The sequence below is a fragment of the Equus caballus genome, chromosome 21, assembly GCF_041296265.1.
Source record: "Equus caballus isolate H_3958 breed thoroughbred chromosome 21, TB-T2T, whole genome shotgun sequence".
NCBI lineage: Eukaryota > Metazoa > Chordata > Mammalia > Perissodactyla > Equidae > Equus > Equus caballus.
In genome coordinates, this window is record NC_091704.1 from 14,711,916 (window position 1) to 14,729,467 (window position 17,552).

General features: G+C 52.3%; 1 protein-coding gene across 8 annotated transcripts in view; it reads left to right on the forward strand.

Moving 5' to 3' along the window:
• The window catches only part of CYP4F22 (cytochrome P450 family 4 subfamily F member 22), a 52,384-nt gene that overhangs the window by 31,711 nt on the left and 3,121 nt on the right, over window positions 1-17,552 (forward strand). For 4 of the 8 annotated variants that reach the window (XM_070246515.1, XM_001914734.5, XM_070246517.1 and 1 more), the window contains 8 exons: window positions 499-721; window positions 3,747-3,891; window positions 8,589-8,642; window positions 8,762-8,889; window positions 9,086-9,207; window positions 14,432-14,699; window positions 15,655-15,721; window positions 15,830-15,959. In XM_070246515.1, coding sequence (XP_070102616.1) covers window positions 500-721; window positions 3,747-3,891; window positions 8,589-8,642; window positions 8,762-8,889; window positions 9,086-9,207; window positions 14,432-14,699; window positions 15,655-15,721; window positions 15,830-15,959 — 1,136 coding nt within the window. In that variant the 5' untranslated portion in view covers window position 499. Of the gene's footprint in view, window positions 1-498; window positions 965-3,746; window positions 3,892-8,588; window positions 8,643-8,761; window positions 8,890-9,085; window positions 9,208-14,431; window positions 14,700-15,654; window positions 15,722-15,829; window positions 15,960-17,552 lie in introns of all 8 variants that reach the window. The other 4 variants (XM_070246513.1, XM_070246511.1, XM_070246514.1 and 1 more) reach the window with 1 other exon arrangement.

Genomic DNA, 17,552 nt, shown 5'->3' on the forward strand with positions numbered 1-17,552 from the left:
GGGAGAAAAAGGAAAAAAAAATCTTTAAAAAAAAGGTGAATTTTATGTCATCTGAATCTCAATTAAAAAGAAGAAAAGGGAAGTAAGGCAGGGAAAAGGAGGCAGCTAGTAGAGACAGTTTCTACTGCGGGCAGCTGGACTTGATCCCCCTGGGGCCCCTGGGAGCACGGGAACCCACACCTCAGGGCCATGGCCCGCGCGGAGAGGGGCTGTGGACGCAGCGATGCCCATCAGTCCTCCGCGGAGGGCTGCCTGCGGGGAGGGAGCCGTCACGGTGTCCGGGCTGTCTGGCGGCGGTGCACGGGCGTGCGGCCGGCGGAGGCCAGTGCTGGGCGGGGGGCGGGGGGCGGGGGGCGGGGGGGTGGGGGGGGCGAGAGGGTCTCCGCGGCGTCTGGGACTCGCGCGTGCCGAGCGCCTGCTGTGTGCCAGGCTCGCTGCGCTTGGCGCCACAGGGCCGGCGGGCGGCCCCCACCTGCACTGACCCCCGTGTGTCCCCAGGATGCTGCCCGTCGCGGAGCCGCTGCTGCGTCTGCTGGGCCTGGAGAGGACCGCCTTCCGCCTGGGCGCCGCGTCAGCGCTGCTGCTCTCGCTGCTCTTCGTCTTCTTCCGCCTGCTGCTGCGCTTCCTGAGGCTCTGCTGGCGCTTCCGCGTCACCTGCCGACGGCTGCGCTGCTTCCCGCAGCCGCCCCGGCGCAGCTGGCTGCTGGGCCACCTGGGCATGGTGTGTGCGGGGCAGCCGGGCGGACGGGGCTGGGCGGGCCCCGGGGGCTCAGGAAGGAGGGTGCACCTGCTGGCACCCCTCGTCCCCTCAAGAATCTGGTTGGAGCCACGAGCAGACCCGTTTTACAGGGTAGGAGTGAGGCTGAGGCTCAGAGAGGACAGCAGTTTGCCCAAGGTCACACAGCTGGGGGGCAGAGCCGCCTCTCAAGTTCTCTCTGATTCTAGGCTGTTGCTGGAGCAACAGGTACCAGGGCTTGTGGGTTCATCAGGGGCCGGATCGCAGGGCGGGCAGCAGGAGCGGTGCTCCTGTGGGGTGGTTGCTCCATCCCCGTCCCCAGGGTGGCTCCACACACTCTCATTTGCTTTAATGCTGTGGTCTCAGGTCAAGACTCCAACCCTTTTCTTGCATTTCATTTGTTATTTCACATATATGTGCCAAATATTATTTTGACGGTTTATAAATATTAACTTATTTGGTCCTCGTGACAATCCTGGGAGGTAGGTCCCACGACTATCCCCATTTTGTTCCCTAGAATACTGTAGCACAGAGAAGTTAAGCAGCTGGCCCTAGGTCACACAGCTCATGAGTGGCAGAGCCAGGGTGCAGACCCAGGCCATCTGGTCCCAGGACCCTGCTCTCAGCTCTCTGCCCTCTGCCGCCTCTGGTTTCTGATGAGAAAGGCTGGACCTTTCTTAAAGGGCTTCCGATGCCAGAAGAGAGAAATCCAGACTCCCAAAGTCACTGAGGCTCTTGGGGTCCTGGGTCCAGCCCAGCCTGCCTGCCGACTCGCCTGGTGCCCCTTCCGGGCCTAATGACTGAGGGGCCGTTTCGGAGCCCTTGCTGGCCCAGGCCACATGCCGAGCGCGGAGGTGGGCTGTGGAGGCAGTTGGGGGCGGCAGTCCTCAGCGTGGCCTTGATGTCTGTCTCCACCATTCAGGCCTGTGTGACACTGAGCAAGCTGCTTCACTTCCCCGTGCCTCAGTTTCCGCATCTGCAGTGCGGGTTCTACAGTGGTTCCTAATAGCGTCATGGGATTGTCCTGACAGTCCCTGAAGTCAGGCCCGTGGCACGTGTGCCCCGAGCTGGGGCGCGGTGGTGGATGCCCGTGCGGCTCCTGGGTCCTGCAGAGACAGGAGGCGTCGGGTGAGCCTCGATGCATTTTAGATGCCGCTTGGAGTGAGCATCTGGCCAAAGGAACCAGGAGACACGCTTCGCTCAATAGCCCAGAGAAATTTTAGGTAGTTTTGGGAATTAACTTCCTGGGACCAGTACTCACTGAGCTTTGCCTGTTTGTGCCTGAACCTCCTCCCTCCCCTCTGTCCTCCCACCACTGTTCAGGCCTCATCCTGTCCTGCTGGACCATGGTCCAGCCTCCTCCCTGGGCTCCTGCCTCCAGCCTCACTCCTCCAGTCCATCCCCCATCCCAGCCCCAGAAAGATTCTTGAATCCACCCATGTCCCTCCCCTGCTCATACACCCTCCATGGCTCCCCATTGCTGTCTGGAGAAAGTCCCAGCTACTCAGCTGGTATTTCAAGACCCCTTAGACTCTGGCCCCCCTCCCTCCTCCCCTGTCCCATCGTCCTCCTCTAGTCCCACGGAATGACTCCTGGCTCCTGCAACAAGGCTCCAACTCCCCAGCTCTGTGCCTTTGCCGAAACCATGCCCTCTGCCCAGAATATCCTTCTCTGCTAAGCAAACTTTTCTCGTTTTTCCTCACTCCAGGAAGCTCTCTGGCTTTGATGGCAGTCCTAGAGGTAGTGGCCAGGCCCTGGTGCCACGGGCAGTCAGCTGGGGCTGGTTCTAAAGCCCAGCCTTGACCCCGTGTGCTCAGCCCTTCTCTCAGAGCCATGCAGCCTGGGTGAGGCCGTGATCTCCCTTGGGTGTGGACAGGCTCAGGGCTGAGCTTGATTGAGAAAGAGACCCGGGAGCCAGAGAGAAATCATTCATTCATTCACTTATTTGACAATTGCTGGGCCCTACCACTGGCCAGACATTGAATCAGGCCCCTTAGCATCTGCGCTCTCTCCTGATTCTCACAGCCTGTGAAATAGGGATGGATCTTCCCTATATTATGGGTTTGATCTTTGGGTCTCAGAGAGGTTAAGGGACTTGCCCAACGTCACACAGCTGCTGAGAGTGGATTTGAGCCTGAGTGCTTCTGCCTCACGTTGGTGAAGAGCCGCATCTTGGGGCTGGGTGGCCCTGTTCACATCCTGGCTTTGCCGCTGTGGCAGAGGGGGCTGGTCACCTGCCCACATCCTCTCAGCCCATTTCTGGGTGTGACGGCCTGACTCGCAGCTGCCAGCACCTGCGTTCTAGGGCTTTCGCTGGCAGCTGGCCCCCCCTCTGCCTGTGTGGACTGCCAGCTTGAGAGTGGGCGCCCCTGAGCGGCCCTGGGTCAGGACTGCGGGCCTGCGGGAGCTGGTGTGAGCACCCTCGCCCCTCCCCCGCGGGTGGGTGGACTGAGGTCCGTGTCCCAGTGGGGCTGAGCCTGGCTGCTCGCGGGGTCACTGCCCTGACAGCTCGCTCTCTGCCGGCCACCTGCCTCCCCGTCTCACGTCCCCATCCCCTACTCACCCCCCAGTAGCTACTTGCCCTGGACCCCTTGTCTCCGGACCTGCTTCTGGGGGAGGCCGAGGCAGGACAGTGGCACCCTGTCTTGGCAGATGGGCCGCTTGACCTTGCGGAGCAGTTGGTGGAGGAGCCCCTGGAAGGGCTCTCGGGCGGGTGGGAGGCAGGAGGAGCGCCACGCAGGCACGCGCGCACGCGCACAGGAGCAGCACCGCCTGGGGTCTTCAGCGCGGGCTCCTTGGCCTCGTCACTTTGCGAACCCCCTCAGCCGCCCTCAGAGAGAGCTGGTCCTTCCCCACTCTTCAGACGAGTGAACGGAGGCTCAGTGGGGTGCAGCCAGCTGCCTACCACCCCACAGCCCTCCCCAGCTTGTGTTGAGGGGGGGAGGTGGTGGAGGGACGGGGAAGCGGGCCTGGGCATCTCCTCACTGTCTTTCCCTGCCACCCCTCGCAGTATCTCCCGAATGAGATGGGCCTCCAAGATGAGAAGAAGGTGCTGGACAACATGCACCATGTACTCCTGGTGTGGATTGGACCCATCCTGCCACTGTTGGTTCTGGTGCACCCTGACTACATTAAGCCCGTGGTGGGCGCCTCAGGTAGGCAGGTTGGGCCTCTGAGTGACGGGTAAACCCTCAACTCCCAGAGCCCACCTGGGCTTCTAGGCAGGTGGCCTATCCAGAGGAAGAACCATTTGAGTAGGGCTTTGAAGGATGAATAAGAGTTCACCAAATCTGAAATGGCAATACACAGATGGTGGGAAAAGCTTGGGAAAAGGTGTGACAATGTCTAAGAACCCAGGAACCTTGAGAGAATGTCCACCCACCTGGAAGTCAGAACCAAACATGTTCGGACAGGCAGTCATTGCCTAAGATTTTGTTAAGTGGTTGTTGCTCAATTCTAAGCCATAGCACTCCCATCATTTGGGTTCTGACACTCCCGCTGTGGCTATCCCAGCCTACAGCCCCTGTCTTCACCTGGGCTGACCCTGAGTGGCAGGGAGGGAAATGTTGAAGGATTGCTTCTCCTTTCTACAGTCTGTACCTATCCCAAGGTGTAGGACTCCCAAGGGCGCTTGGCAAGCTCTTGCTCAACCTTCAACACCCACCTCCAATGACCCCCTCCTCCAGGGAGCCTTCCTTGACCCCACAGACGGAACATAGCTCTCTCCTCTGGGCTTTCCCATTCTCAGTCCTAACCCTTTGGGGCTGCGTGTGTCTATGTTCAGCTCTATGTTCCTCATAAGTGGGGCTCTGGATCCTGGGCATGGCCTCGCCTGGAGCTGTTCACCTCCAGAGGCATTAGGGGACATTGAGGGCGGAGGTGGGAAATAAAGAGCTCCAGGAATGCAAGGATCTCTGGCCTCAGCTTGGCCTCTGCAGATACACGACTGGAGACTGCCTTCCAGGCTGCCACCCACGAGCGATGGCAGAGTAGGGGGCTGGCGTCCATGCTGTCCCCAGCTCGGCCCTACCCGTGCCTCTGTGTCCCCAACATTGCCTCTGTGGGGATGCTCATCGCCCCTGCACAAAGGGGGACACATCTATAGAGCCTGCGGGAAGTGCCCTGCAAGGAGTGGGCACAGGTCGTGGGAAGAGCCCTGGGCAGGACTCGGGGGGCTGGGCTCCAGTCCTGGGTTGAGCACGTGCTTTCCGTGTGACCCAGCATCTCACGCAGCCCCCCGGGGCTTCAGTCTCTGACCCGTAAGATGGAGTGATTGGGAGGACAGCAGTGTAGTGTGGGGAGCTGCTCTTCAGGGTTTCTTCTCTTCTGCCTTTTTAATATGTTTTTCTTTCTCTCCACCCCCCGCCCAGCATCAGTTTCCTGAGTAGCATCCTGCATGGTTGTGAGGCCCCAAGAAGCCAGGAGCAGAGTTCCCGGCAGGGCCTGGCACTCAGTACATGCTTAAGCCTCCTCCTTGACCCCCGCTCCCCGGGATGGTCTGGGGTCCATGGCCTCCCCCACTGGAGAAGCCGGATGGGGACCTCCAGGTTGGGGAGGGTGGAGCTGTGAGTCAGGAGAGGCAGCCTGGAGTCAGGCTCCCGGCCCAGGGTGCCCCTGCCCCTCCACGCCCGCCCCCGGGATTGGACAGGCCTGGCTCCATGTCTCGGATCCGTCCCCCACCGGGGCCTCCTCGGGGCCACGCCTGGCGGGGGGCTGCTCTGGGCCTGGACCCGCACAGCTGATGGGCCCTGAGGAACGCCAGGCTCCTCCTGGAACCTCTGTTTCCCCATCTTCCAATGGGCATTTGGGACGGAGAGCAGGAAGGGAGAAAGCAGGTGAATGTGCTTTTATAGAGGACAAGGCACGATATATAGGCTGTAATCATGGCTTGTTTCTATACATTCTTGTTTTTACTGAGGTGAAATTCATATAACGTGTAATTTACCATTTTAAAGTGTACAGTTTTAAAGTATAAGGTATTGAGTGTGTTCACAATGTTGTGCAACTGTCGGCTCCCTCTAGTTCCAAAGTTTTTTCATCACCCCATAAAACACCCCATACCCGTTAGGTAATCACTTCCCATTCCCGCCTCTTCCCATATCCTGGTAAATATCAATCTGCTTCCTGTCTCTATGGCTTTGCCTATTCTGGACATTTCATATGAGAGGAATTACACTGTGAAGAACGTGGTCTTCCCGCTGGCTTCTCTCATTCAGCACGATGTTTTCGAGGTTCACCGCTGTTGTAGCGCGTGTCAGAGGTTCGTTCCCGTTTACGGCTGAGTACTATTCCAGTGTGTGGATATATGCATCTGCCACAATTGGTTTATCCCTTCAGCCATTGGTGAACGTTTGGGTTGTTCCCGCCTTTCAGCTGCCATGAGTCACGCTGCTGTGAGCATGCGTGTGCAAGTTCTGGCGAGGATGCACCTTCCTTTCTCTCGGGTGCCCTGTTGTAGACTTGCAGAGTCACCTGGTAATTCTATGTTTAACTTTTTAAGGAACCACGCAACTGTTTTCCATGGCAGCTACGTGTTCTTTTTTCACTAACAGGGGCCTGCTGTAAGCTGGGACCACGTAGCCATCTCATGACTTCTTGACACCAGTGACCAATAATTACAATCATAGTAATAAAAATAGCCAGCAGTTGGCTGGTTATTCATTTACATGCCCAGATGTTTACTGGGCACCCACTGTGTGCCGGGAGCACGTTAGCCCACTGAGCTGTTGTGGGGATGCCGTGAAGCAGGCAGGATTGTTCTGTGTCCCCTTTGGCAGGTGAGGGAGTGGAGGCACATGCCCAAGTTTACACAACCAGGTCGGGGTGGGGCTGGGATTTGAACCCAGATCTGCTGGCCCTGAGGCCAAGCTCTCAACCATGGTAAATGCAGCTCCCTGCTGGGCACTGTGTAGGGGCTTTTTTATATGACCACTTCCAGGGTAGATGTTCCCATCCCCTTTTTACTGGTGGGGAAACTGATGGGAGAGGCAGCCCAGACACAACCTCTCCTGACCTCCAGTGGTCAGGGATGGAGTGAAGGACGGACCTGATGATGAGAGAGCAGAAGTTCATCAGGAGGAGAGGGTTTGGAGAAGGCTTCCTGGAGGAGGTGTTAGTGAAGCTGCGTCTTGAAGGATGTGTAGGAGTTTGCCAGAAGAGGAGTCCCAGGTGGAGGGTCCTGCCAGGGCAAAGGTATAGATCTGTCAAAGTGCCAGGGCAATTCAGGTGACTTGGGTGTCTGGACTGAAGATGATGTGTGGAGAGAGACAGGAAATGAGACATGAGCTGAACGCAGAGCATCTGTGTGCAAAGTGAATGAGCCTGTGTTTTACCTTGGGGGTGACAGGGAGCCATGGGAAGTGTTTGAGCAGGCCAGCCACTGGACAGGTCTGTGTATGGGGAAGGCCCCTGGGGACCTAGCCTGGGGTCCAGAGCCCAGAGAGGAGAGGGGTGGCTAGGCTCCACCTTCCTCTCCACTGCTGCCTCTTCCCGGGAGCCTGCCCTCACTCCAGCATCCCTTCCTCTGTACCTCCTTTCACACCTGGCACACCTTCCACACAGTGGCATGGCGTGCCTCTGCTTCTTTTTCCCACCACACCCAGAGCTCTGCCAGGCAGGGCGTGGAGCTGAGCCGTCGCTGGGTCCCCAGCATTGCCCAGCATGGGTTGGTCACAGAAGGGTGACAGAAGAGGTGTGTCGAGTGGGAGAATGAGTGGACAGATGACTGTGTGCACAATGGGCCAATTTGTGGGGAGTGTATGTGTAGGGGGCTGAGTCATATCACAGGTAAAAGTGACATCCCTTGAGTTTCAGGTACTTCCTTCCTGGGTCCCTGGCCATTGCGTCCCAAATCTGTTCAGCACGTAGAAAGGGAATTCACTCACTCAGTCATCCATCCATCCATCCATCCATCCATGCATTTTTTCATTCATTCATCCTTTGATTGATTGGTTCATTCACTCATTCATTCAATAAAAGTTTATTTAGCACCAATATATCAGTGACTGACATGGCTTCTCCTCTCAAGGGGCTTGTAACTGGACGGATGCCCCAGAGTGACTGCTGAGGGAAGGGATGGCATCTGAGCAGAGACTCGAAGGATGAGGCAAGAGGGTTCGAGGCAGGGAGGGCATCTGATGGAAAGACTCAGAGAAGAGAGAACGCAGCTCTTTCAGGGAGCTGGGAAAAGATGTGCACTGTTAGAATGTGGAGCATGCAGGAGGCGGAGGACAGAGCTGTTTTGAGAGAGGCCTCGACTGGGGTCGATCATTTAGGGCCTTGAAAATGGGCCAAGCTGCTGGTGCTTGAGGCCAGTGGGTGTGTGAGCAGGAAGAGACACGGTCAGATCTGGAATCAGATAAGATCCCTGTGGGACCGGCGTGAAGGAGACTGGAGAGGGCGAGGCTGGCGCCTGGGCGCACAGGATGGGTGATTCAGATGACCTGAGTTGGCAGAACAGAGGGAGGTGGACTCGGGGAAGACCCAGGTGGAGAAATCCATTCTTGGTGGGGGCACAGTCGGGGCAGAGGTGTGGAGGTGAGGGACAGCATGTGGCGTTTTTTGCTACACGTTGAAGGGTAATGTGGGGGAGGCATATGGGGCAAGATGGGGTAGGGCCTTCAATGCTAGTGTGAGCTTGAACATTTTTACAGGGGCAATAGTGAGCCATGGTCGGTGTTTGAGCAGGGGAGGCTCATTTTCAGATCAGCTGTAAGGATCTTTCTAGGGAAGGTGAGGAGGATGGACTTGGGGGATGAGGTGAAAGGTCAGAGCCCAGAGAGGAGGTCCATAGAGGTCATACGCAGAGGTCAAGTGTCTGTTTGAGTCGTCATCGCCTCTTCTTTCTACACAGCTGCCATTGCCCCCAAGGATGACCTTTTCTATGGCTTCCTGAAACCTTGGCTGGGTGAGTGCAGGACTGAGTGGTCTGGGGCCGGGGCTTCAGGGGAGAGGGAGGAGGGCGTGGGTTTCTTGGAGTGTTTCACAGCAGGGAGAGAGGCCCTAACCTTAGTCTTTGGGGCCCAGGAGATGGGCTGCTGCTCAGCAAAGGGGACAAGTGGAGCCGGCACCGCCGCCTGCTGACCCCCGCCTTCCACTTTGACATCCTGAAGCCCTACATGAAGATCTTCAACCAGTGTACCAACACCATGCACGTGAGTCCCAAGTCTGCTTGGGAAGAGGGTCCCGGAGTGAGGCTGGTCCAGGCTGTAGCCCATGGGCATCATGTGACATCAGGAGGCCTCATGTCCCTACCCATGAAGGGGCTTGCAGTGAGCATGCAGCCAGGTCGCCGTCGGACGGCCTGAAGTCTGCGGCCTCCACGCCCATTCGCCACGTGTCTCCCTCCAGGCTAAGTGGCGGTGCCTGGCGGAGGGCTCCGTGGTCTCCCTGGACATGTTTGAGCACATCAGTCTCATGACTCTGGACAGTCTGCAGAAATGTGTCTTCAGCTACAACAGCAACTGCCAGGAGTGAGTGTGACCTCCCCGGGGAAGACAGAGCCAGCTGCTCTAGGGGTGCGGCGGTGGGAGGAGAAAGGAGACTCTTAGGTGTTACGCAGCCCTGGGCTGCTGGCTATCTGCCACTGACAGGCTGTGTCTTTCCACGAAACTGACATCACCTCTCTGAGCCTGATTCCTTATCCAAAAAATGGACACCCTCATTCCATTCCCATAGTCATCGTGAGAGAATTAAATGAGATAATGTGAGTCAATGGCTTGGCACACAGTAGGTGCTCAGTAAATGCTAGTCTCACTCATTCCTCCATGAAGACTATGTGGTCTTTGGAAAGTGTCCTCTCCACTTCAGGAGCCTCAGTTTCTTTCTTTGAACCTCAGTTTCCCTGACTCTCTGAGAGATGCTTTAAGGCTAAAACGATGCAGCACGGCCCTGGAACACAGTAGAAGCTCAGTGAATATTGGTTGAATGAGTAAAATAACTATTGCCCTGGTTCATTCATTCATCAGATACTCATTGTGCACCTACTATGTGCCTGGCACTACTGGGAATATGGTGGTGAGCAACTAAGTCCCAATTCCTTGGAGCTTATAGTCTAAGTGGGGATAAAGGAATAAGGGACATAAAAAATGTCCAGTTTGTAGCACATGGTAGGTCCTCAACAACAAGCTGCTGACTTTGTTACTCAGGGCCCTGTAGGGGTGTGTTTCAGCTGAGTAAGGCAGAGGCGGCCTTTGTAATTAATTCATTAATTAATCCAAGATTTATTTACTGAGCACGTACTATGTGCCAGTCTTGAACTAGGCACTGTGAATACAGTGGTCAACAAAACAGACAAGCCAGTGCTCTTCTGGATCTTACATGTTGGTGGGAAGAAAGACAGTAACCATGAACAAATAAATACACGAGAAGATGACAGACTGCGATGAGCGCAGGAAAGCACCATGCTTCAGGACCACGGACAGCTCCCGCAGCCCAGCCGGGTCTGAGCTTTTTGTGAAGAGTGTGCTGAGATGTCAATCGCATACCATACAATTCACCCACTTAAAGTATATGATCCAATGGTTTCTAGCGTATTCACAGAGTTGTGCAACCATCACCATAATCAATTTTAGAATTTTTTTTTATTAAGGTTATGATAGTTAACAACCTTGTGAAATTACAGTTGTACATCATTATTAGTCATGTTGTAGGTACACCACTTCACCCCTAGTGCCCTCCCCCCACCCCCCTTTCCCCTGGTAACCACCAATCAGTTCTCTTTGTCCATATGTTAACTACCACCTATGAGTGGAGTCATACAGAATTCGTCTTTCTCTGTCTGGCTTATTTCACTCAACATAATACCCTCAAGGTCCATCCATGTTGTTGTGAATGGGACGATTTTGTCATTTTTTATGGCTGAGTAGTATTCCATTGTATATATATATATATATATATATATATATATATATATATATACCATATCTTCTTTATCCAATCATCAGTTGCTGGGCACTTAGGTTGGTTCCATGACTTGACTATTGTGAATAATGCTGTGATGAACATAGGGGTGCATGGGACTTTTGGAATTGCTGATTTCAGTTTCTTAGGATAGATACCCAGTAGTGGGATGGCTGGGTCATAAGGTATTTCTATTCTTAACTTTTTGAGGAATCTTCATATTGTTTTCCACAGTGGCTGCACCAGTTTGCATTCCCACCAACAGTGTATGAGGGTTCCTTTTTCTCCACAGCCTCTCCAACATTTGTCACTCTTGGTTTTGGATATTTTTGCCATTCTAACAGGTGTAAGGTGATATCTTAGTGTAGTTTTGATTTGCATTTCCCTGATGATTAGTGATGATGAGCACCTTTTCATGTGTCTATTGGCCATCCGTATATCTTCTTTGGAGAAATGTCTGTTCATGTCCCCTGCCCATTTTGTAATTGGGCTATTTGATTTTTTATTGTTGAGTTGTGTGAGTTCTTTGTATGTTATGGAGATTAACCCTTTGTCAGATAAATAACTTGTAAATATTTTTTCCCAATTAGTCGGCTGTTTTTTTGTTTCAATCCTGTTTTCCCTTGCCTTGAAGAAGCTCTTTAGTCTGATGAAGTCCCATTTGTTTATTCTTTCTATAGTTTCCCTCATGTGGGGGTTATGGTGTCCGAAAAGATTCTTTTGAAACTGATGTCAAAGAGTGTACTGCCTATATTCTCTTCTAGAAGACTTATTGTTTCAGGCCTAATCTTTAGGTCTTTGATCCATTTTGAGTTTATTTTAGTAAATGGTGAAAAAGAATGGTTGATCTTCATTCTTTTACATGTGGCTGTCCAGTTTTCCCAGCACCATTTGTTGAAGAGACTTTCTTTTCTCCATTGTAGGCCCTCAGCTCCTTTGTCGAAGATTAGCTGTCCACAGATGTGTGGTTTTATTTCTGGGCTTTCAATTCTGTTCCATTGATCTGTGCACCTGTTTTTGTACCAGTACCATGCTGTTGTGATTACTGTAGCTTTGTAGTATGTTTTGAAGTCAGGGATTGTGATGCCTCCAGCTTTGTTCTTCTTTCTCAGGATTGCTTTAGCAATTCGCGGTCTTTTGTTGCCCCATATGAATTTTAGGATTCTTTGTTCAATTTCTTTTTTTTTTTTTAAGATTTTATTTTTTTCCTTTTTCTCCCCAAAGCCCCCCGGTACATAGTTGTATATTCTTCGTTGTGGGTCCTTCTAGTTGTGGCATGTGGGATGCTGCCTCAGCGTGGTTTGATGAGCAGTGCCATGTCCGTGCCCAGGATTCGAATTGACGAAACACTGGGCCGCCTGCAGCGGAGCGTGTGCACTTAACCACTCGGCCAGGGGGCCAGCCCCCTTTGTTCAATTTCTGTAAAGAATGACATTGGAATTCTGATTGGGATAGCGTTGAATCTGTAGATTGCTTTAGGTAGTATGGACATTTTAACTATGTTTATTCTTCCAATCCATGTGCATGGAATGTCTTTCCATCTCTTTATGTCGTCTTCGATTTCTTTCAAGAAAGTCTTGTAGTTTTCGTTGTATAGATCTTTCACTCCCTTGGTTAAATTTACCCCAAGGTATTTTATTCTTTTTGTTGCGATCGTGAATGGGATTGAGTTCTTGAGATCTTTTTCTGTTAGTTCATTGTCAGCATATAGAAATGCTACTGATTTATGTATGGTGATTTTATACCCTGCAACTTTGCTGTAGTTGTTAATTGTTTCTAATAGTTTTTCTATGGATTCTTTGGGGTTTTCTATATATAAGATCATGTTGTCTGCAAACAGCGAGAGTTTTACTTCTTCGTTGCCTATTTGGATTCCTTTTATTTCTTTTTCCTGCCAAATTGCTCTGGCCAAAACCTCCAGTGCTATGTTGAATAAGAGTGGTGAAAATGGGCACCCTTGTCTTGTTCCTGTTCTCAGAGGGATGGGTTTCAGTTTTTGTCCATTGAGTATGATGTTGGCTGTGGGTTTGTCATATGTGGCCTTTATTATGTTGGGGTACTTTCCTTCTATACCTATTTTATTGAGAGTTTTTATCATAAATGGATGTTGGATCTTGTCGAATGCTTTCTCTGCATCTATTGAGATGATCATGTGGTTTTCGTTTCTCATTTTGTTAATGTAGTGAATCACGTTGATTGACTTGCGGATGTTGAACCATCCCTGTGTCCCTGTTATAAATCCCACTTGATCATGGTGTATAATCTTTTTGATGTATTGCTGTACTTGGTTTGCCAAAATTTTGTTGAGGACAAAAAGAAACCCTGTACGTCTTAGCACTCACCCCCCCTTCCCACTTCTCCACCAGGTCGAAGCAGTCGTGAGCTTCCTGCTCTCTCTTTGGTTTGTGTGCTACAGAAATTTCATATAGATGGAATTACATGGACTTTTGTGTCTGGTTCCTCCCACTCAACATAATGTTTTCAGATTCATCCATGTTGTAGTATGTATCAATAATTAATTTTTTAAATTGCTGAATAATATCCCATTCACTACATAATACCACACTTTGTTTATCCACTCATCCACTGATGGACAGTTGATTGCTTTAAACGTTTTGGCTGTTATGAATAACATTGCTATAAACATTTGGGTACAAGTTTTTGTGTGAACAGATGTTTTTAATTCTCTTGGCTATGTTCCTAGGAGTGGAATGGCTGGGTACGTTCCTAGGAGTGGAATTATGTGATAATTCTATGTTTAACCTTTTGAGGTACTGCTAGACTTTTTCCCAAGGTGGTTGCACCCTTTTACATTCCCACCAGCAGTATGTGAGGGCTCCAATTCCCCCACACCCTCGCCAGCACTTATTATTATCTGTCTTTTTGATTATAGCCATTCCAGGTGAAGTGGTATCTCACTGTGGTTTTGATTTGCATTTTCCTAATGGCTAATGCTGTTGAGCATCTTTTCCTGTGCTTATTGGCCATCTGCGTATCTTCTTTGGAGCAATGTCTATTCATATCCTTAGCCCATTTTTTAATTGGTTTGTCTTTTGATTATTGATTATTAAGAGCTCTTTATATATTTTAGACACAAGCTCCTCATCAGATAGATGAGTTGCAAATACTCTCTCCCACTCTGTGAATTGTAGCCATTTAGTTCTAGTGATGCTACATCTCTCTGAAGGTCGTCATTCCCTCTTTGGGCCTGTTTTAAAATGTACCCAGATTTTGCTTTTATTCAGGTGTTGTGAGGGCAACAGATCAGGAGACGACTGCCGCTGAAAACACAGTTGGTTGCTTACAGTTCCCGAGAGGAGGGGGCCCACACACCACGCAGGGCCACGTGGGGAAGTATAGGGTCAGCCAGGAGAAAGCATGAAAAAGCCTTTTTTTGTGGGGAGAAACAGGTGAGGCAAGGTATGCACTTGAGATGGGCTGATCTGAGTAATTTCAGCAGGCTCTGGGGGGTACGCGCTGTCCCTGGTTGACCAGTACCTGGCCCTGGGGTGACTGCGGCAGGGGATGCTGGCTCAGGCTGATAAATTTTGGTAATGGGCTCTGGATTGGTTGGTTTGCACATGAAAGACATGCTCCTGGGTGATTCGTTTGCAGTCCCTAAGAACTGTCTAGTCCTGGGAGGGGCTGTGTGTCCCCAGCCAGTGAGGCCCAGATGGCAGAGCATGGAGAATTCAGAAAATAAAGTTACCATAGGGCCTCTCTTTGGCACCTCCCCACGGGGAGAGGAAGCTTGTCTGGGGGACGAGCCTGGCTCACGGCCCTTCTCCCTGGCAGGAAGATGAGCGACTACATCACAGCCATCATCGCGCTGAGCGCGCTGGTGGTCCGGCGGCAGTACACCCTGCACCACCACCTCGACTTCATCTATTACCTCACGGCCGATGGGCGGCGCTTCCGGCAGGCCTGTGACACTGTGCACCGCTTCACCACAGAGGTCATCCAGGAGCGGCGGCGGGGGCTACGCCAGCAGGGGGCTGAGGCCTGGCTGAAGGCCAGGCAGGGCAAGACCTTGGACTTCATCGATGTGCTGCTGCTGGCCAGGGTGAGGCTGGGCCCCGGCGGGCAGCCTCCTCACAGCTTATACCACCTTTGTAAAATGATTAACGTCCCAACTAGCGCTGATCCAGGATACAGGCAGAGGCAGAACACACGAGACTGGCTGGCTGAGCCTGCTGGGGCTGCTGAACACCACAGACTGGGGACTTAGACCACAGAGATCAACTTTGTCAGTACTGGAGGCTACAAGCCTGAGATCCAGGTGTGGGCAGGGCCGGTTTCTTCTGCAGCATCTCTCCTTGGCCTGTAGATGCTGTCTTCTCCTGTGTCTCCATGTGGTCGTCCCTCTGTGTGTGTCCGCGTCCTCATCTCGTCCTCCCATGAGGACACCAGTCACATTGGATCAGGGCCCACTCTCACGACCTCATTGAAACTTAATCACCTCTGCAAGGCCCCTCTCCAAATACAGTCACATTCTGAGGTCCTGGGGTTTAGGATTTCAACATATACATTCCAGAGGGGCATGAACACACTTCAGCCCACAACTTTTACAAAGAGGAAATACAAGACTTGAAGAAATGCGACACTTGCAGAGAGAGGTGGTCACCCTTTGGTGGCGCTTCTGGGTGTTCCAAGCAGCACCTGGGTTCTGGATTCAGACAGTTCTGGCTCTAACCGTAGTCATCTGACTCTTCTCTCTGAGCCTCAGTTTCCTCATTTACAACATGATAATCCTAAGACCTGATCATGAGATCGTTGTTGGACATCTGGCAGGATGTGTGGTGCTAGGAGCTACTGAGGAAATACGAACTCCCCTCCCCCCCCGCCCTCTGACTCTCCTTCCCTCTTTCCATCTTTCTTAGACGAGTGGCACACCTCTGCCTCCTGGGAATCCTTTCTCCCATAGCTTGGCTAAGGGGGGGGTGTCTTAACTTTGGAGGAGCACCTGGGATGTGGCGAGCAGGAAGAACAGGGCTGAGCATCTTCTCTGCCCATTCCAGGATGAAGAGGGGAAGGAACTGTCAGATGAGGACATCCGAGCTGAGGCGGACACCTTCATGTTTGAGGGTGAGGACCTGGCGTGAGGCTGGGGCGGGGGTGTGAGGGCCATTGTCTGAAGATAGCATCTCTGCCATCTTCAGGCAGCCTCCACTCAAGCTCCTCATCTCCCTGCAGGTCATGACACCACATCCAGTGGGCTCTCGTGGTTGCTGTTCAACTTGGCCAAGTATCCAGAGTACCAGGAGAAGTGCCGGGAAGAGATCCAGGAAGTCATGAAAGGCCGGGAGCTGGAGGAGCTGGAGTGGTCAGTATGGGGTCAGGGGGATGGAGGGGGCAGGTGGAGTCGAGAGCCTTGGGTATGAATCTCTCTGCTCTACCACTTATTGACTGCCTGACCTCAGACAAGTCACTTAAGCTTCCTCAAGTTCAATTTATTCAGCTGTAAAGTGGAGATGACAGTGATGCCTGTGCCCATCTTGTAATGCAGGAGTTCTTAGTCAGGAATGTCTTTGTCAGCAATGGTTGCAGTAATGCTGCATAACAAACAGCCCACAAACTCAGAGGTTTACAGCAAGCATTTATCTCCCGTTCTTGTCTGCACATAGTTCTTGCTCTTGTCTGCACGTTACTCTTGTTACTGCTGGATGCTGCTGAGCTGAGTGGGGTTGCTTCCAAACTGAGATTTGGGTTCAGGTCTGCCCCACCTATCCCCTCATTCCTCTTGGGCCAGCAGCTACCCTGGCATGAGGCAGAGTCCAGAAGCACAGAGAGCCACACAGCTTAAAACCTCTGGTTCATCATAACATTGCATTAGCTAAAGCAAGTGATATCGCCCAGCCCAACATGAATGGGGCAGGACACTGACAGTCATCTGCTGCTTAACGACGGGGACATGTTCTGAGAAATGCATCGTTCGGCAGTGTCGTGGTGGGAACAACACAGAGTGACTTACACAAACCCAGATGGTCTAGCCTGCCCCACACCTAGGCTCTGTAGCACTAATCTTATGGGACCACCACCGTATATGCGGTCGGCACTGACCGCTCCACCCACCTGCACAAAAGGCACTGCAGTGCCATGGGGCAAAGAGCAGGGCTGTATGATTCAAATGTGAGGGGAAGGGCAGAGTCAGGAGAAATAGTCCAAACTACTTCAGATGTCTGCGTGGAGAGCTGATGCTGGGGGACGCAAAGAAAACCCAGCATTAAATATCGTCGGTCACTGACAAAGCTCCTTTCGGTTCCCTGTCGACCTTTCAAATTATGGTCTCAGGGAGATGCTCTCGCTGTGTGCCACTGTGTCTTCAACACCTTGCTGGTCCTTGCTAATCTGCCTTTTTAGCAGCAAGACGATGCTGCAGGCCCTGAGATTGGCGGGAGTCAGTGTCTGGCCAGGAGTCAGTCATCCGCTTGTCTTTCCAGGGTGTTTGTCTCTAGGGACACAGCTAGTCAGGCATGCTCTTTGCTCTTTGCCCTTCACGGTAGCGACACAAAGGTCCTTTGAAAGAGAACCTCTTGGTGTAAAGAAAACAATCTAGACCACAAACCAAGAGTTATAATTCATCCAATTTTGGGCCCTGAAGTCCAAAGGAAAATAAAATTAAGTAAATAGTAGCATAAGGAGAGGATACACAGGTTTTAAAATACTGAATTCGGTCTATACCGGCTGGCAAGTCACTGCTGCCCGGGGTCGGCCCGTCCTGGCCCCTCCCCCGGTGCCCCCTGACCTCCATGCAATGCGTCAGTCAAAGGATTAACGTGGGACCTGCGGAAGCCTGCCAGCCGTGCCCTGATTGGCCGGGGTCAAACCTGTGCACGCTGAGGGTCGGGGTTTGTGCCTGGCACAGCTGTAAACGCCGAAAGTGGGGGCAAGTCTGAGATCCGGGACCGGGTTCCTG